This window comes from Pipistrellus hanaki (assembly GCF_964339955.1).
Source record: "Pipistrellus hanaki genome assembly, chromosome: 15".
Classification (NCBI taxonomy): Eukaryota; Metazoa; Chordata; class Mammalia; order Chiroptera; family Vespertilionidae; genus Pipistrellus; species Pipistrellus hanaki.
The window spans coordinates 38,093,441-38,113,319 of NC_140517.1; the positions used below are offsets into that span (position 1 = coordinate 38,093,441).

At 53.8% G+C, this 19,879-nt stretch overlaps 1 protein-coding gene across 2 annotated transcripts; it reads left to right on the plus strand.

Moving 5' to 3' along the window:
• Positions 1-59: 59 nt before the first annotated feature.
• On the plus strand, positions 60-19,782 carry PLD3 (phospholipase D family member 3). Of its 2 annotated transcripts, XM_084860957.1 has the most exons (13): positions 60-204; positions 5,148-5,249; positions 10,802-10,890; positions 10,982-11,056; positions 11,153-11,292; positions 11,717-11,900; positions 13,693-13,813; positions 13,898-14,025; positions 15,682-15,882; positions 17,812-17,951; positions 18,481-18,646; positions 19,129-19,228; positions 19,307-19,782. In XM_084860957.1, the coding sequence occupies exons 3-13, from the start codon at positions 10,864-10,866 to the stop codon at positions 19,486-19,488; spliced, it is 1,464 nt and encodes a 487-aa protein (XP_084717083.1). In that variant the 5' UTR covers positions 60-204; positions 5,148-5,249; positions 10,802-10,863; the 3' UTR covers positions 19,489-19,782. The 2 variants fall into 2 exon arrangements, with proteins under 2 accessions (XP_084717083.1, XP_084717084.1); XM_084860958.1 differs by lacking the exons at positions 60-204; positions 5,148-5,249 and adding an exon at positions 10,183-10,310.
• The last annotated feature ends 97 nt before the right edge of the window (positions 19,783-19,879 follow it).

Sequence of the window (19,879 nt, forward strand, 5' to 3'; positions counted from 1 at the left end):
CGGCAGCCGTCACGTGGTCATTCACGGTCTCCCCGGCACTTCCCTGGGCTCTGCACTGAAGAGGGGCGCGTCCAATCAGAAACGCGCGGGCGAGGCCGCATTCCAGCCAGAGTGCGCCTGCGCACAGCGGGGGTGGTGGGGCCCAGCTCCAACCCCGCGGGTTCGTGCCCGGCTGGGCCCTGGCGTGGGAGCCGGGCAGTGCAGGTACTGTGCGATCTGGGGGCGGGGCGCTTCCGCTGCCCTCCTTGTGTTGTTACCTCTGTCGGTAATGCGTCTCTACTTATGTTGTTCTCGGTCCCTCTATATCGCCATCCTCCCGCTTAAATGGTCACCATTCCGCCTCTGTCGCTGTCACCTTCCTTCTGTCGCTGTTGTCCCCTTTAAGCGCCCATTGCCACCATAGCTCACAATTGCCCCTTGTAGTCGCCATTGGCTTCTTGTGTCACTGGCACTATTGATAAGAAATCTTCATTTCTCATAAACTCATATTCCCGTGTCACCTGCGCACGCCTTCTGTCACCCTCACTTTAAATCGCGTTCATGTTATGCTCGCCCCTGTGTCACCATCTCTCCCATGTCACGTTTGCTCCTCTAGCTGTCACCGTCCATGCCTCATGCTTCTGATTTTCCCCCTAAGGAGCCGCCTGCCTTACAGGGTTCCTTCCCACCCGTCTCCAGCATTTGCCCACGTCACACACTCACCACCATGCGGGGGAGAGCCAGAATCCAGCTCCACCACCAAACTTCTGGGGAACCTTGGCTACCAATCACTCAAGCTTCCTCGTCTATGAAATGCACACAGGACACCTACATCGGGGTGATTGGGAGGATTCTGCCAGTTCATTCTTGTGTTATGTCCAGTTTGACATGGCAATTTGGGCTAATGCTGTTAGTAACCATGTCACTCTCACCCTGGTCCAATCACCTTCACCTCCTCATTGTTGCTCTCTCCCTGCCCCCACTTCTTCATTGCTATGGTGTCAGTCACACACCCTATACCATGCATGATACCATCTACCATGGCAGCCACCCACATCACAATTTCTACATGGTCCTCACATCCGCCACAGCACCACACTTGAGGGGGTGGCCCATCAGACATCACGAATCTTGCTCACGTATATAGTTAATCCTTATCTCTTTACTTTGTTGGATTGAGTGATCTGTACCCCCCAAAATTCGAGCATTTAGCTGGTACAGTGGTGTGAGTTGAGGAGGGCGTGGTGGGGGGAGACTATAGGTAGCTTAGACCTAGACCTCCCTTGACTTCTAGAATCGAGGGACAGAGAGTTGAGGCAGGTCCCACCACACCTCAGTCAAGCGTCAGCAACCGAGTCCCCAGGTGGAATGGTAAGGATTTTATTCAGTCAGCGGGCCTGCGTGAGGCAGTGGCGGACAGTGGCCACAGTGTGTCCCTGGGTCTGAAACACCTGGTTCCAATCTTCATTCTAGCATTTATTTTTTATTTTTTAAAATATATTTTATTGATTTTTTACAGAGAGGAAAGGAGAGGGATAGAGAATTAGAAACATCCATGAGAGAAAAACATCGATCAGCTGCCTCCTGCACACCCCCTATCGGGGATGTGCCTGCAACCAAGGTACATGCCCTTGACTGGAATCGAACCTGGGACCCTTCAGTCTGCAGGCCAACTCTATATCCCCTGAGCCAAACCAGTCAGGGATATATATATAAAATATTACATATTATATAATTTATTTATTTTTAGAGAGGAAGGGAGAGGGAAAGAGAGATAGAAACATCAATGGTGAGGGAGAATCATTGATCTGCTGCCTCTTCTATGCCCCCCACTGAGGATTGAGCCCCAAACCTAGGGCATGTGCCCTGACGGGGAATCAAATTGTGAGACCTCCTGATTCATAGGTTGGCGCTCCACCACTGAGCCATGCCAGTCAGGCGAGTCTAGCATTTCGTACTTAAATAGTTGCACGATCTGGGCAGAAAGCTTAATGTGCTGTGCCTCAGTTTCATTCCTGAAACACGGAAATGAAAACACAAGTTATTCACTCAGCAACTATCTAGAAAGCATGTTCTAATGGCCAGCCCTGGCCTAGGCACTGCGCACACATCAGTGAACGAACCCAGAGATCTCTGCCCCATGGAGTGTACAATCTAGCAGGGAAAAGAGACAATCAGACAACAGGTAAGGAGATTGTACCGTGTTTTAGGAGGGGGTGGAACTGCACGATAAAGGCTGTAGTTTTATTTTTTTATTTTTTATTTTTTTAATATATATATTTTATTGATTTTTCACAGAAAGGAAGGGAGAGAGATAGAAAGCTAGAAACGTTGATGAGAGAGAAACATCAACCAGCTACCTCTTGCACACCTCCTACCGGGGATGTGCCCCCAACCAGTGTACATGCCCTTGACCGGAATCGAACCTGGGACCTTTCAGTCCGCAGACCGACGCTCTACCGCTGAGCCAAACCGGCTTCGGCAAGGCTGTAGTTTTAAATAAAGTGGTCAGAAAAGGTTTTCTGATGTGATGTTTGAACAAAGACCCGAATTAAGGGAGAGTGGCGTGGCTGTCCTTTCAGACAGAGAGAACAGCAAACACCAAGGCCCTGAGGGAGAACATGGAGTATTTAAGGGGTAGCAAGGAGGCCAGTGAGGGAGGCGAGGGCTGGAGATGAGGTCAGTGGAGCGCTAAGAGCCATCAGTATGGCTCTGAGTGAGGTGGGCGGGGGCCACTGGAGGATTTGGCGGAGGAGAGAGACACCATTTGATGTGACATGATGTGACCCAAAGCAGCAGCCAAGTACCAGGATGGATTGGCAAGATCAGCCTGGTTGGAAGGAGCGCCAGAGTCCTCTTCTTAAAGCTGCACTCATAGCAGCATGCCTTTCGAATGGAAGAAGCTTCTCAAGGCCCTCTCAAGGATCGGGAGGGGGAGGGATATTGGTAGTTTTTGAAGGGCCAAAGCCACCTCTGGGTTCATTTGCTGTTGGGGAGAGAGGAGGGACAGGCATCTACTGAACTGCAGGTCATCAACAGCAGGAGAGGCACCTGTCGGCCCCATGGGCCTGAGGCAGACTGAGTTCAAATCCTGGCTCCACTGTTTCCTGGTTGTGTCCCTTCTAGCCCCACATCCTGCACTTTCACAGGCGCAGGCCTCCCTCCCAGGCGCTGTTTCTCTGTGCCTGAGGCCGTCTCGCAGTGTATCCTGGAGCAGAACTGAGCTCTGTTCAAATTCGGCCAGCAAGCTGACACTGCAGCGTAGGGAGTAATTTCCCTGAGCCTTCCCCGCATCTGAAAAACAGGGATGATAATGCTTTTCACCAGACATGTTGTGTTATTTTTGAATTCAGATACCCACCATTTTCTGTTGTAATGCCACCATTCTCCTCCCTGCTTTCTTTTTCTTCAAGACACGTTCTATGTGTCACTCACTGACCTATTGTCTCACTCCCCGCTCCCCCAAATGCCACCTTTACCAGGGATTTTGTTTCTCTTCTATGCTGCATCTTCAATTTCCAGGCAGGGCTTGTCAGCGGGTAGTCACTGAATAAATACAAGTTGAATACCTAGATCAGTGGTCGGCAAACTGCGACTCAGGAGCCACATGTGGCTCTTTGGCCCCTTGAGTGTGGCCCGGTGGTAGAACCACTTCAACAAAGACTTGCCCCGGCCGAAAACCAAATTCTGCACTTGGGCCTCGAAGTTTCAGTCGCACAGTATGTGCACTCCCACACGTGGTATTTTGTGGAAGAGCCACCCTCAAGGGGCCAAAGAGCCGCATGTGGCTGGGGAGCCACGGTTTGCCGACCACTGACCTTGATGAGAACTGGCCCCTGGGCACCTGCCATGTACTGTCCCTGTGTTGGTGGTCATGGGGACACAGACGTGACTGAGACAGCCTCGCTCTGCCCTCATCGGTGTCACAGTCCAAGGGGAGAAACAGCTCCGACACCAGGCAGTGGCAGCCCAGAGGGTCAGGGCTAGGATGGAGAACCTCGGGGACTGTCAGAGCCCAAAAGGGGCACCTGAACCCACTAGGGGTGAGGGAGGGCTTCCTGGATAGATGGTACTGGAGTTGATAGGAGTGAGCAAGATGAAAGGAGAAGCTGTGGGAGGGTTGGTGGTAAACGTGGTTTCAGTTCAAGGAACCGAAAGACATTAAAAGTGGCTGGGTCACCAAGGATGGCGAGGGTAAGTTAGAGGGAAGATCGTTCGGACTCGGGTCCACAGTGAGGACACTGGGGGCCCACGGAGAGCTTTTGAGCGGGGATGGAAGACAAGTCAAACTCGGAGGGGGGTTAGAAGGGTTGAGTGAAGGCTGGAAAGGAGGTGGCCAGGTTAAAACTGGGAGAGAAAAGGGGGAGAGGGTGGGAGAGACCCTCAGGAGGCCACGTGGACACATTGGGGGGGGGGGGCGTCTAGGATGAAGCCAGGACTCCCCAGAGTCAGGGAAGGGTTTCTGGAGAAGCTGGCACACAGGCTGAGACCTGAAGGGTGGGTAGGACGGCTGTCCTTAGAATGGGGACCCGGAGAAGGAGCAGGTTTGGGAGATGCTTAGGGGAGTTGGGGACATAGTGGGTGTAAGGGGGCTGGGGACACCTTGAGGGAGGTGTCTAGAAGGCATGAGACTTGCAGAGCTGAGTTCAGGGAAGAGGTGAGAGTTGGAGCTGGCTTTGGTGTCAGAAAGGGCACCGGAGTCTGCAATGGTGGTGTCCCTAGAGGACATGGCACTTTGTCCTGAAGGCAGTGGGGCCCACAGAGGGGTTTTGAGCAGGGATGGGACAGCTTAGATTTTTGAGTTCCAAATCAGAAGTATTCACCATTCATGAAGGGTTTTATTTTCACCTGTTTGTTTTTCAGATCGGGTACCTTCTAGGGAGGAGACTTTGGAAATAAAAGTTCTGCTAAAACTAAAACAAAAAAGTTTACAAAACCAATGCTCTGTTTTGTTTTCTGTAGACTTAATCACAGACAATTGATTAAGTGTGATCAAGGGAAAATTGGCTCCTTTAAACCCGAGAACATTTCCGTTTGAGCCACATGGAGGGTCCACGGGTTTGTGGGTGCTTCCTGGGGTGTGGCCTGTCCGGGGCCTCAGCAGCGACGTGGCCCCCACCCTCCTTTGCACTCAGACGACTTGAATCAACCTTGAATTCTACTGTCAGGTTGAGATGCCGTGACCTGCTCCTACTCCGTCTGTTCCGGGCTGAGAACACAAGCTGGTTATCACTGTGTCAAACACGGGTCACTGGACTCTAGAGGGACAGGTAAGAAAATCTCTTCTCAGAGATGTCCATTCTATTCCATTGCTCCTGTTTTTAACAGACATTTCTTGAGTGTACGTATGCTGGCACTGCAAGGGGTAGGGCAGATGAACAAACCAGGCCCAGTCTTGGTGTTTCGGGGGACACACAGATCACCTGTGATCAAGTAGGGGACATACAGACCTCACAGCCGCTGTGTCGGGAGGTTCTGTGATGCCTGCCTGCCGCGGATGGATCCACTGACTTCCCAGCAAGTGTGCGGTTGGTATCCAAGTTGCCCGCTGTCTGGGAATGAAAGTGAGGCTCAGAGAAGGGAGCTGAGGCCTGGATGCCAGGCTCTGGGACGTAGAGATCCACCAGCCACTGTACTCCAGACAGTGTCTAAACTGAATGATCCCATTTTATAGATGAGGCCAGCAGGGCTCAGAAAAGGAAGGTCCCATGCCTGAGGTGACTCCCGAAGAAAGTGACCGTGCGGGATTTGAACCCTGGACTCTCCAATCCAAAGCTGTGAGGGAGGGATCAGATCTCTTTCCCCAGCCCACCCAGTGGAGTGTTCTCGGAGCTGGATTAACGCGTCTGAAAAGCCTTGTGGGTTTTGCTTCCTCCTTTCCTGCGATCTGTGGTGTCACAAGCAGGGAGGGCACAGGTCAGGGGACAGGATACCCATGGGCTGGAGGGGGGACGCTTGCTGACAGAGGTGCAAGGAAGGAGAGTATAAGGACCAGCCTGGTCATTGCACTGGAGCCCCCCACCCCACCCCCTGTGGGGGCTTTAGGAACCTGGGGCCACAGGAGACCGGCTGAGGACAACGCCAGCACCTGCCAGCCTGGCTCCGTGGCCCTGCTGCTCCAGCCCTTCGGCTTCATCCTGCCTGTCCCCCTGGGTCTGGGGTGGGAGCGCCGGCTACTTCTCCAGCTGAACTCAGTCCTTTTCTGAAGACTAGAGTGGGGGGGGGGGGCACTCCAGCTAGGAGCCTGAGCCTCATATTTTAATTTCCATAGACGTCCTATGTGCATTTCAAAAATTAAATAGCAACTGAACGGCAACCACCATGCTGGGGTTCGGGGTAGTAATGATGCCTTTTTTATTTTCTTTTTGTGGCTGTTAGCCTTGACACGCCACATTTAATCAGAACCTCTTACGTGCCCATTCTGTGCACTTGATATGTATTAGTCCTTTAGTTTGAAGGACCCACCTGGATAGATTTTTTTTAAATATATTTTTTATTGATTTCAGAGAGAGAGATAGAAACATCAATGATCAGAGAGAATCATTGATTGGCTGCCTTCTGTATGCCCCCCACTGGGGATTGAGCCCGCAACCGAGGCATGTGCCCTAGACTGGAATCGAACATGGGACCCTTCAGTCCACAGGCTGACGCTCTGTCCACTGAGCCAAACCAGCTAGGGCCATTCATTTTTTCTTTATTCCTGCTTTTTCCCTCAAATTTGCTCCTCCTCAACCTTTCATAGCTCAGCTCAAGCCTTAACCCCTGGAGCCATCCTCAACTCCATCCTTTACCTGGATTCTGCATCCAATTGGATTAGAGGTCCCATCAGCTCCACCTTTATACTATAGCCAGACTCCATCCAGTCTCCTCCCAGGGGCTGTCCCCATCCCGTCTCCCTGCTCCAGCCCCTGTGCCCCCTCCCCCAGTCTGTTCACCACACAGCCAGGGGCACCTGCACACCACACCAGTTGCATGGCTGTGGTTTAAAACGACAGAAGTTTCTTCTCACATTTCTGGAGGCGAGAACTTCAAGATGAAGGTGTTGGCGAGGGCATGCCGCCCTCCCCAGGCTCTGTTCCCTGGCTCTCCCAGAATCTGGGGGCTCAGGCATATCTGGGTTTACGGCTGCGTCACTCCAAATTCGTCTGTCTCCGAGACACCTGTCCTTCGATTTAGGGCCTACCCAGATAATCCTTAATTAGATTAGCTCTGCAAAGACTTTTTTTTTCTCTTTTAAGTTTTACTTTTCAATTAGTTTACATTTAGTATTATTTTGTGTTAGTTTCAGGTGTACAACCATATACAACCATATACTTCATCAAGTGTTCCCCTGATATTCCCAGTACCCCCCTGGCATCATGCATAGTTATTACAATATTACTGACTGTGTTTCCTATGCTGTTCTTTACATCCCTGTGACTGTTCTGTTACTACCAATTTGTACTTCTTTTTGTTTGTTTGCTAATCCTCACTGGAGGACATTTCTCCCATTGATTTTTAGAGAGTGGAAGGTAGGGAGAGGGAGAGAGAGACACCGATGTGAGAGACACTTCTGTGCACAGGCTGACGCTAATCAGTTAGACACATTGGCCAGAGCCCAATTTCAGAGAGAGATAGAAACATCATAATCCCTTCACCTTTTTCATCTCCCCTCTGGCACCCATCAGTCTGTTCTCTGTAAGGACCCTTTTTCTGAGTGTCACACTCACACAAGTTCCAGGGGTAATGCCCACATCAGATAAATCTTTTTTGAGGCCACAATTCAGCCCACCACATCACCAAAGGCAGAACCCTCCTCTGCCCAGGCCCTGTCCTTACCATGGTCCAGGTCACCCTGTATGATCAGCTCCTGTCCCCTCCCAGGCCCATCCCCTCTGTCTCTGCTGCGCGCCTCCTGTGCTAAAGACGCACTGGCCTCCTTCTGTTTGGAACACTGCCCTAAGGAAGTCCAGGTAGCTCCTTCCCTCCCCTCCTTCAAGTTTTTTTCTTAGGTTCCCCTTCCCTGAGAGGCCTCCCCTGACTTTAATTAAAATTTCAAACAACCCCAACCCCACCCTTACCCCTCTCACTCCTCCATGACTCTCTATAGTACTTATTACTATAATTTACATGTAATTTACTTGCTTTGCTGTTTGTCTTTCCTCAGTTCTGTTTTGTTCACAGCATTATCCCCAGTGCCTAAAACAATACCAAGTACACAGATACTCAATAAATATCTGTAAATTTCATGAAGAACTTTATGAAAAGCAAATGCTATTGTTGCCATGCCCATTTTGCAGATGGAGAAACTAAGGCACAGTTGTATTGTCATTTTTCAAGGTCATACAGTCACATAAGTGTGGAGGCTCATATATGAATCGGATACCTGGCCCCACCTCACCAGTACTAGTGTTTAGCTTTGATGAAAGTTCAACAGAAGTTACCATTAAGCCCCTCATTCCAGTCCCTGTGATCACTATAGAATCTGAAAGCCAAAAGGTCGCTACCATTTCAGTGCACTCCCTCTGTTTTCTTCCCATTTGGGGTTTACTAGAGGCATCCCTAGGCTCAGTGTGTTCAGTCCTATCCCTCACTCTCCAAGCCTCACTGCTCCCTCAGTTTTGCTCTTGTTCACCTCACCTTTCCTAATATCACATCTGCTGTTCCAACCCCTTAATCTTAATACAACATTTCTCACCAAGGCCTTTGCAAATAAATAAAAGGCATGTCCTAGCTGGTGTGCTCAGTGGTTAGAGTGTCAGGTCACGGGTTCAGGTTCAGGGTCAAGGGCACCTACTTGGTTGGTGAGTTCGCTTCCAGCCCTTGGTGGGGGCATGCAAGAGGCAACCAGTCCATGTGTCTCTCACATCAACGTTTCTCTCTCTTCCCACTCCCTCCCCCCCTTCCCCTCTCTCTGAAAAAACAATGGAAAAAATATCCTCAGGTGAGAGTTAACAAAAAAATAAAAGGCAAAAGTTGTATCCTGCCCCATACCTCCTTCCCCACCCTGAAACCGGCTACCAGCCACCTCTAAGACTGTTATCTCCCTGTGCCTTCTTCTGGTGATCCCAGATAACCTTGGCCTGTTGCCATTTCTTACAACATTTGTCTCCCTGCAACGAGAGGATGTGTCTAGCTGAGCTTTACCTTCCCCAACCTGGGATCCTGAAAATAGAAACACACCAAAAACGCAGTTCTCGCCCACCCCCAAGTCCCACTCTCAAGGCGACCACTTCTGACGCTCTTCTCTCAAAAATATACTTTTCTACACTTCTCTCTCAACTTCCTGCCTGCCTGGGGGAGGGGGTCCTGTCCCTTTCATTGACAGAAGTGGCTGGGGAAGGCTTCTCCAATTTATATCTTCATTAATCCTCTTTGGGAGATAAGGGACTGAGATTCAGAAACTATTTTTAAAAGAATCCCTATAGTTGGCTTTTTTTAAAAAATGATAAATCAAGTAAAATAGACTCCAACAGAAAACCCACCCTGGTCTTCCCATCCAGAGCGTGGGCTGTTACCCCACTTTGACGTCTCAATTTTCTGTTTTTAAAACATTAACTTATGCCGGTTTGGCTCAGTGGTAGAGCGTCGGTCTGCGGACTGAAAGGTCCCAGGTTCGATTCCGGTCAGGGGCATGCACATTGGTTGCGGGCACATTCCCCGTGGGGGGTGTGCAAGAGGCAGCTGGTCAGTGTTTCTCGTCGATTTTTCTAGCTCTCTATCTCTCTCCCTTCCTCTCTGTAAAAAATCAATAAAATATATTTTTTAAAAATGTGTAAAACATTAACTTATGTGTTTATGTTTGATTAGGCAATGTATGCCTGTGGTACAAAACCTCACAAGGTCTGTACACGAGGAAAGATGGGGGGGGGGGGTGTCTTTTTTTTTCTTTTTTTAAATTCTCACCCGAGAGTATTTCTCATCGATTGTAGAGACAGGGGGAGAAGCATCCCTTGCTTCCCCCCCCTCACCCCCCAGCAAACTGCCTGGCTGTAGGCAGGAGGCTGTGCCCAGCCCCGCCGCCCTGGGGGACCGGGGCCCCTTTCTTTACCTGTGGCTTCCCTACCTAGTACGCGGGCTCTGGGGTCGGGTGCTGCAAAGACATCCCCCAGCTCCGTATTCTCTTCCCCCCCCCCCCCCCCCCCCCCCCCCCCCCCCCCCCGCCGCCAGGCAGGCGGAACCGTACCTGGGGGCCGGCCCCCAGGCCCTGCGCAGACTCCCTGCTGCAGTGGGCGGGGCCTCCGCGGTCCGGCCCCGCCTTCCCTCGCCCCTGTTCAGCCAGTCGGGGCAGAAGCTGGGGCCCCCGCGGAGTAAGCAGCTGCGGCTCGCAGACCAAAGCCGAGGCCCCTCGGGTAGGAGAGGGGAGGAGGGCTGGGGGTGGGCTGGGAGCTGGCGGGAGACCCGGGATGGCCCTGGGCTCGCGGGCTGGTGGGCACCTGAGGGTCAGAACCGAGGAGCCACCTGGAAGATGCTCCCGGGGCCGGAGAGCCAGGCACAAAGGTGTGGGGCTCCGCCGAGCTGACCCCGTCCCAGGCTGTCTCTTTGGGAATGTGGAGATTAGAGCTCAGAGAAGGAGCTAGTGGGTTGCAGAATGGACACTGAATGGGCGGCTGCCGCATATAGTTGGGAAGAAAGCTAGAGGCGTTAGAGCTTGAGAGATTTCGAAATCCCTGCTGACCAAAGGTCTGCTTCCTCCTTTGGGGCTGGCCGGCTCCGTGCCAGTGACCCCCGTGATCATCGGCAGAAACCCAGTGGATCCCGTGACCCCCACAGTGATCAGCCCTCTGTGGTGTCTTCCAAAAGCCCAGGACACCCCTCACAGTGCCAGCTTTTGTTCCCCCAGTTTGGAGACCCTGCTACACCCCCTTTCCTACCGCGCTCTGCGTGCCGCTGGCTGCCTGCAAGATGAAGCATAAAGTGATGTATCAGGAGGTAGGTGGATGGGGCCCCAGTGGGGAGGAACTGGGCACCGGGGAGAGTAGGGGCTCCCATGTCACCCCAAACCATCCTTGTTGTTCCCCAGCTGAAGTTCTTGGCTGAGGAGCCCGCCAGCGGGCTGCGCCTGAATAAGTTCGAGGCCTTGAAGGCTGCCGAGAAGGTAGGAGCCCACTGCCACCCTTGGTCTGTCTCGGGCGTGGGCTGGGCTGTGCCCCCTGGGCTGTGCCCTGGGCTGGCTGACCCCCTCTTCTCACAGAGAGCCCGCTGTGGCGTGGTGGTCCTCATCCTGGCGCTTGTGGGTTTCATCGCTGTGCTGATTCAGCTCTTATGGGGATACGGCAACTTTCATCTCTTTGGAGACAACCAGTCCCCAGGACCCTCCTTTGACCACTGCGAGTAAGTGGGGAAACAGAGAGCCTGGGAGGTGCAGGGAGAGGCCCTGACAAGCCAGGGACACTCAGACACACCAGGAAGGGCCGGCATCACCCAGTGCCGGTGACTGGGAGGTGATTGTAGACTCCCAAGTGCACCGTCACAGGTTCTTCCCTGCATGCCCACCCCATCCCCTGACACTGTTCCCTTGGCAGCCACAGCATCATCTTCTGTCCAGGTGTGCGAAGAGACAGGCACACACAGACATGCACTGCATCATCTGTCCACATTCACACGGACATCCACATCCACACCTTCCTTTCACACCTCTAGGCAGACAAATGCATGCATTCAGAGAATCGACTACAAGCACATCCTGTGCGGGCGGGCAGACTGGTGAGCGGGTGGTCAGCTATGCCTGATCCCAACTCCCCTCCCCGTCCTGCAGAGCAGTGCTGGTGGAGAGCATCCCCGAGGGCCTGGACTTCCCTGGGGCCTCCGTGAGCAACCCCTCCACCAGCCAGGCCTGGCTGGGCCTGCTCGCCGGGGCCCACAGCAGCCTGGACGTCGCCTCCTTCTACTGGACCCTCACCAGCAATGACACCCACTCTCAGGAGCCCTCTGCCCAGCAGGTACCTGGCCACCGCGCCCTGGTGGGAGGCGTTAGAAATGGGGTGAAAGGGGTTTCCCTGCAGCCCAGGACACAGGCAGGCATGTCTCATTCAACGGGTTGGACACGGGTGTTTGGAAGTGGCTGTCTTCGCCTGGCCCTCTGGACCGGGCGTTGGTCGCCTTTGAATGTCGGGTGTGGTTTGTTACCAGGCATTAGGCTGGCAGATGTCACTTACTCACAGCTGCCCCGACCCTGTCACACCGAGAAATGGAAGAGCCGAGAGAGGAACAGCCCAGCCTCTAGCCGGTTGCCACTTCCCTTGGGCAGGTCACCTCCGCTCTCAGCTTATTTCCCCATCTGTGGAATGGGGCCAGTGTGTAACGCCCACCCCTCAGGAGGATGCAACGGGCCAAGCCATGCAAACTATAGCATTGTGCCGGACACAGTGAGCCCTTTATAAGCATTTGTTGTTATTAGATTCTTGTTATGGTCTGCAGACAAACCTAAAAACCATAAAGCTTCAAGGTCTGGGGAGGAACAGTCTAGGGGGGTCACCCCTTCATTGAAAAATGCAGACATTTCCCTGTTTTTTCTCCTCCTGCCGCCTCTTTCTGTGAGGAATGGGCTTAAATGCATTTACCCTGGGGGGGCACCCGAAAAAAATGACAAACGTTAGAAATGATAGGTACTCGCACTCCTTGCTGCTCCCACTGGAGTGGTTCAAAGCACAAGCACAGGCCAAGGAGGCAGGCAGTCTGGGTTCAAGTCCCGCTTCTGCCCTGAGTCCTCCGGCCCTTCCTCACGGCCCCGCGGGGGTGTGACCCAGACTCGCCTCCTCGGTGAGAGAGGTGAGAATCAGTGAGTTCATCGTGAAGGGCTTAGAGCAGGCCCCTCTCACAGTAGGATCGAGGGAATCATGGGCTGTTACTGTTACTGCTATTGGCATCACCAAGCCTCACCTGTACCTTCCCAGACCCCCAGCCCAAGCCAAACCCTCAGTGTCCTGTAAAGTGCCTGGAGGCCCTGGTGGCACCAGGCATTGACACTTCCAAGGTGGGATCTTGGGAAGGTCCCTGGAATGGCACAGGAGAGGCAGGGAGGCCCTGACGAAGCTCAGAGCGGCCAGTTATTAAAACAGATAAAGATTTTACCATCTTAGTCGAAACCGGTTTGGCTCAGTGGATAGAGCATCCGCTTGGGGACTGAAAGGTCCCGAGTTCGATTCCGGTCAAGGGCATGTACATTGGTTGCGGGCACATCCCTATTGGGGGGTGTGAAGGAGGCAGCTGGTCAATGTTTCTCTTTCATCGATGTTTCTAGCTCTCTATCCCTCTCTCCCTTCCTCTCTGTAAAAAATCAATAAAATATATTTAAAAAAAAAAAAAAAAAGATTTACCATTTTAACCTGTAAAGCCATCCCTAGGCACACAGGCTAATAAAAGCCACTCACTCCTGATCTTATCTGGAAGCCCAGTATCAAAACAACCCGTGGGCCCTAACTGGTTTGTCTCAGTGGATAGAGCGTCGGCCTGCAGACTCAAGGGTCCCAGGTTTGATTCTGGTCAAGGGCATGTACCTTGGTTGTGGGCACATCCCCATGGGGAGGGGGGGTGCAGGAGGCAGCTGATTGATGTTTCTCTCTCATTGATGTTTCTAACTCCATCCCTCTCCTTTCCTCTGTAAGAAAATCAGTAAAAATATTTTTTAAAAAACAAACAAAACCCCATGGGGGTGCTGTGTGGGGTTGGGGAGCTGGCTGGACCAGCCCCTCAGAGGCTCTCTCCCCCCTGACCCTGTACCCCCTTCCCAAGGGTGAGGAGGTCCTCCGGCAGCTCCAGACCCTGGCACCCCGAGGTGTGAAGGTTCGCATTGCTGTGAGCAAGCCCAGCGCGGCCCAGCCTCAGGCGGACCTGCAGGCCCTGCAGCAGAGCGGTGAGCGGGGCATTGGGGCTGGGCTGGGCTGGGCTGGGCTGGGCTGTCCAATCGGCCCCTGACCGCCACCCCTGTCGGCTGCAGGTGCCCAGGTCCGCGTGGTGGACATGCAGAAGCTGACCCACGGCGTCCTGCACACCAAGTTCTGGGTGGTGGACCAGACCCACTTCTACCTCGGCAGTGCCAACATGGACTGGCGCTCCCTCACCCAGGTCTGCCTGCTCCCTGCCCACCCCCTTTCCAGGCCACTTCCTGCTCCACAGGGGCCAGCCTCCAGCTACACCCCTCTTCAACCCCAGAGTTCTCTCTTCAGTCCTCAATGGCTTCCTTCCCACTTTCTACCAGGAAAGCCCCCACATCCAGCCCTCTGCTGCCCTCCACTTGGCACGGAAGCTGGGGCTTCCTCTGGTCCCAGTGACAGCGGCCAGGCCCTCTGCGGGGCATTCAAGGCCCAGCCCACCCCTCTGGGCTTCATCATCCATTCTCTGGGAGCCTCCTCTAGGCCCAGCTCTGTTCTGGGTAATGCTGGGAAAACGGAGGAAGCAGATGGACCTCTCCGAACGCCCAGCCCAGTGCAGAGACAGGCCAGTCACCAGGCGGTGTCAGCCCAGAGGAGTCAAGGCTGGGGTGGGGGAAGCACAAGCAGAGAGGTCCGAGCCAGGAAGGGGGCCCCACGCTGGGGTATCAGAAAGGCTCTCAAAGGAGCAATAGCTAACTGATAACTGGAGGATCTGTAGGAACCAGCACAAGGCAGGATAGAGGGTATAGCTCAGAGATGATCATTTGCTCAGCCTCTAATCTCACCAACTCCTTGGGGAGATGCTGAACATAAAGCTGTGGCTGAGACATCCCTACCGTCTTTCCTCCCAGTCCAATGGGAGATGGGTTTGCCACCAGGGAGAGTGATGAGGGAAACCCAAGGGACCGGGAGAGCCCAGAGGAATGCCTGAAGCCGCCTGGGCAGTCAGGGGAGGCTTCCTGGAGGAGGAAACTAGCAGCTGAAACCTAGGAATAAGCAGGAACTCCCTCATCGGAGGGTGGAAGTGACAGCATATGCAAAGGTTCAGGAAACCTGGAGCTTTAGGAAGACATTGATTTTCATAAAAATTTGACTGAAGATATTAGTCTTGAGTTAAGTTCATGCCCATTCCAGGGCTTTAGATGGAGATCTGCGGGGGGTGGATCTAAGGGGCAAAAAGAAGGGAGAGAGCCCACCCGACATGGCTCAGTGGTTGACCTATGAACCAGGAGGTCACGGTTCGGTTCCCGGTCAGGTCATGTGCCTGGGTTGTGGGCTCAATCCCTAGTGTGGGGCGTGCAGGAGGCAGCCAATCAATGATCCTCTCTCATCATTGGTGTTTCTGTCTCTCTCTCCCACTCCCTTCCTCTCTGAAGTCAATTAAAAAATATACAGGCAGTCCTTGGGTTACATCAGACTCGATGTACTTCATTTTGTGGTTACATCACCATCTTCCGTTCATTTATTTAAAAAAAAGAATTCCATCATTTCGACATCTGTACATATGGGCTTTATGTTTTTTATTATTTATTTACCACAAGTAAAGGTCAGAAATCGTTATATTTCTTTCAAATTTTTTTTTACTGATTCACTTCATTACTGCTGGGTATGTGCTCCATGTGAGTGACACAGGTGCTTATGTAGGTGGGTTCCAGCTTACGGTGAAAATCACGTTACGTCGTGCCATAGCAACGAATCTCCAACAGAACCTGAGGACCTACTATATATTTAAAAAAAAGAAAGAAAAAAAAAAGAAGAAGGGAGAGAGAGGTTTTTGAGGGGCATGGGAAGGAAGGGGCTGCTGTGGGCATGAAGCCACTGCCCCTGACCCAGCACTCCCCTCCCACAGGTCAAGGAGCTGGGCGTGGTCATGTACAACTGCAGCAGTCTGGCCAAAGACCTGACCAAGATCTTTGAGGCCTACTGGTACCTGGGCCAGGCGGGCAGCGCCATCCCGCCAACCTGGCCCCCGTCCTATGACACCCTCTACAATCAAAAGACACCGATGGATATCTTCCTCAATGGCACCCGTGCTCAGGCCTACCTGGCGGTGAGTCTGAAGGAAGAGAGGCCTGTCACACCCTGGCCACGTGCCCTCACACAGCCTCCATCCAGCCCTGCCCAGGGATTGTGGGAGGGGGTCCGGACCACGAGCCCTCACTCCTGCTCGCTCTACTTGGTCAGGGGCCTGGGCTATTCCCAACCTCACGAGGCCTCAGTTTCTTCTAGACAATGTTGACAACCTCTTAGGGCTTGCATGGACCGGCTCTACCTCCCCATTAGCCCTAAGTCCAGTTGAAAATTCCGTTCCTCAGTCACACTAGCCACAGTCTAAGTGCTCAGCGGCCACATGCAGCCAGCGGCTACCTGCAGGAAGTGCAGGTACAGAGACATTTCCAGCGCTGCAGAACGTTCTGCTGGACAGCGCCCGCTGTTGCTGTGGTGGATCCTGAGTGCTCTAGACCAGTGTTTTTCAACCTTTTTTGGGCAAAGGCACACTTGTTTCATGAAAAAAATCACGAGGCACACTACCATTAGAAAATGTTAAAAAATTTAACTCTGTGCCTATATTGACTATATATAAACTAATTCTCTTGAGTAGGAATCAAATAAACACAAAGAAAGTATTTTATAATTACTTTATTATGAAATATTAAGTAAACAAAATAGTGAAAAATTATAAAATTCTTGTCTTGTCTGCACCTACGGCACACCAGGCAACATCTCGCGGCATACTAGTGTGCTGCGGAACAGTGGTTGAAAAACGCTGCTCTAGACAAGGCCCTGCTATTGTGGGGTTTGTTTTGTTTTGGTAATTCTCATACAAGGATATTTTTTCATTGATTTTTTTTTTTTTTTTTTATAGAGAGTGGAAGGGAGAGACAGAGACAGAGAGAAACATCGATGTGAGAGAGACACTGATTGATTGTCTCCTACACACTAGAGATTGAGCCTGCAACCAAGGTATGTGCCCTTGAGCAGAATCAACCTGGGACCCTTCAGTGCATGAGATGATCTCCAACCAAGTGAGCTACACTGTCCAGGGCAAGGCACTGCTCTTTTTAGCTATTGATATTTTTACTAGTTGGGGTGGCCAACCTCTTCCCCTTCGGTCCCCCCAAACAAGTCACCTAGCCGAGCCCAGTCATTGTGGGGGGGCCATACAAGGTGTATGGATGCTGGGGTCCCACAGGGGATTGAGGGTTCCCCCTCTTAGAACCTGAGTTTGCTCACCTGTCCTGAGGCTGGAGAGAGCTGGGTAATGGGCCTGGTGTGGCATGGGGCCTGTGAGTGAGTCAGGGATGAAAGCGGTTAGATCAGAGATCCTCACACCTGAGCGTGCATCAGAACCACGGGGAGTGCCCTAGCGGTTTGGTTCCGTGGACAGAGCATCAGCCTGCGAACTGAAGGGTCCCACGTTCAGTTCAGATCAAGGGCACATGCCTGGGTTGCGGGCTCAATCCCCAGTAGGGGGCGTGCAGGAGGCAGCTGATCAATGATTCTCTCGCATCATTAATGTTTCTGTCTCTCCCTCTCCCTTCCTCTCTGAATCAATTGAGAGAGAGGGGGGGGGGGGAGGGAGGGAGGGAGGGAGAGAGAGAACACCACTGGGAGTACTATTTCACCAGATTCCTGGGCTCCCCCTCAGCACCCTCATTCAGGATGCCATGTGTAGTGAGGCCCACAAATTTGCAGTTCTAACAAGTTCCCACCAGTTGATGCTGTTAGTGTGGATCGGGGACCTTTTGTCTTGAACCACTGGGTTAGAGCATAAATTCTGGAACCAGGCAGCTGGTTCAAATCCTTATCGGCTGCGTGACTCAGCCAAGTCTCAGTTTCCTCATCTGTGAAATGTCACAGTCTTCCTTCCCCTTCATGGAGGCTGCGGAGTCAGCGAGACCGCGGGGCCTGGCTAGTGACAAGCTGGCTGTGATGGCACCCCTGGCATGACACGTCTTACCTGTCCCCTCGCCCCCAGAGTGCGCCCCCACCGCTGTGTCCGAGTGGCCGCACCCCAGACCTGAATGCTCTGCTCGACGTGGTGGACAATGCTCGGAGCTTCATCTACATCGCAGTCATGAACTACCTGCCCACCATGGAGTTCTCCCACCCGCGCAGGTACTGCTGGTGGGTGGGCAGGGAGCCAGGGAGTGAAGGGCCCAGAAAGCAGGCAGTGGCGCCGAGGCAAGGGGACAGAGGGAGGTGAGGCGATGGGAGAGGCAGAGGAGACAGAGGTAACGGGGAGAGGGGCCAGAGAAAAGGATGAGAATATTGGGGTGAGCGGGATGAGATGGGGCCTGGAGGCCAAAGGCAGGGGTGTAGGATTTCTGGAGGAAGGAAGCAGGGAGCATGGCTGGGACAGATGGGGCTAAGAGTTTTCAGGTTTGGGGCGGCAGGGTTGGGGAGCTCAGAGAAAGTAGTAGGAGCAGCAGACATGATGATGGAAAGCCTGGGGTTGGGGGGCTGGAAGGGGAGCTGGAATCGGGTGTAAAGGATGTGGTATTTTAGGAGGCAGGCCCGGGAGTCAGAGATGAGTGGTCTTAGGGCTCAGGGGCTCTCAGGGCTGAAGCAGGGCCCAGGCCTCGCGCCATGAAGCTGAGTGAGGCTGGTGGATGAGCCGCCCTCTGCACCCGCGTCCCTCCCCCAGGTTCTGGCCGGCCATCGATGACGGGCTGCGGCGGGCTGCCTACGAGCGGGGCGTCAAGGTGCGCCTGCTGGTCAGCTGCTGGGGCCACTCGGACCCATCCATGCTGGCCTTCCTGCTCTCCCTGGCTGCCCTGCGCAAGAACCACACCCACTTCGACATCCAGGTGGTAAGCACGGCCCAGCCCTCGCCGGGGCCCCGTGTGGGCGGCACTGGGCACAGAGTGCTTGTGGAGCTCACCGAACAGCCCAGGGTGAACCTGGGTGATGGGGAGACTGTGCGTGAGGCCCAGGTTTTTGGGGGGAGAACGGGGGGCGGGTAGAGGGTGAGGGCGGGATGGGAGTGTCCAGAGGAAACAGCTGCCCAGCCTGAGGGGTCATGGAAGGCTGGCTGGACAGGGGGACATCTGAGGTGAGACCTAAGGGACCGTTCTAAGGAGCCCCCTAGGAGTCATGCTGGAGGGCATGGGGGCAGGGGAAGTAGTGGGGCCCTCCCAGCCGGCGTGGCCCGAAAGCCACCCCTCCAGCCTGTTCTGGCCTGTGGGCTTCACGGAGTCCCCAGTCTACAGACCTGCTCCCTCCCCACCCCCTGCTCCGGGGAACCTCTAACCCATCACACCCCCCACTGCTTCCATCCTCCCCTCTCCCCCAGAAATTCTTTGTGGTCCCTGTGGACAAGGCCCAGGCCCACATCCCATATGCCCGAGTCAACCACAACAAGTACATGGTGACCGAAAGTACCGCCTACATCGGTGAGTGTCCGAGCACCGCAGCGGGTGGGAGGGTCCCGGCACCACCGCCACAGGCCCTGACTCTGCCCTGCCCTGTAGGAACCTCCAACTGGTCTGGCAGTTACTTCACCCAGACGGCGGGCACCTCGCTGCTGGTGAGCGGGGAGAATGGCCTGCGGAGCCAGCTGGAGGCTGTTTTTCTGAGGGACTGGGACTCCTCTTACAGCCACGACCTCGACACCTCAGCTGACAGCATGGGCAACGCCTGTCGCCTGCTCTGAGACCGTCCCAGCAGACAGGCCGAGGCCTTCACGGCCCCACAGACCCAGATGTCCTGGGTCATGGCCCTGCCCCCGCAGCCCTGCTTCTGTCTGTCCCGTTGTGGCTCCACAGGCCCCCTTGCTCTCCCCCCTCTACCTTCGCCCCCAGGGGCCTGATGCTATGGCCCCAGATCCCAGCTGAACTGGGGAGGGAGCAGCCCCAGAAGTGGGGTTGCATGCTGGGCCAGTCTCCCGGCCTCCCCCCTCCCAGGGCAAAGCAGGCCCAGGTTCTAAGAAGTAAATAACTTGTCTGTACAGTCTCTGCCTGACTGAGTGGTGTGAGGTGGGTGTCGGGATCGGGGACAGCCAGCATGGGCCTCTGGTGGGAACATGAGCGTGTACACGAGCTCTT

Coding starts and splice junctions, on each gene's coding strand:
- PLD3 (XM_084860957.1), top strand. CDS start 10,864: ATGAAGCATAAAGTGATGTATCAGGAG. Junction 11,057..11,152: donor CCTTGAAGGCTGCCGAGAAG/GTAGGAGCCCAC, acceptor CTCTTCTCACAG/AGAGCCCGCTGTGGCGTGGT. Junction 11,901..13,692: donor AGGAGCCCTCTGCCCAGCAG/GTACCTGGCCAC, acceptor CCCCTTCCCAAG/GGTGAGGAGGTCCTCCGGCA.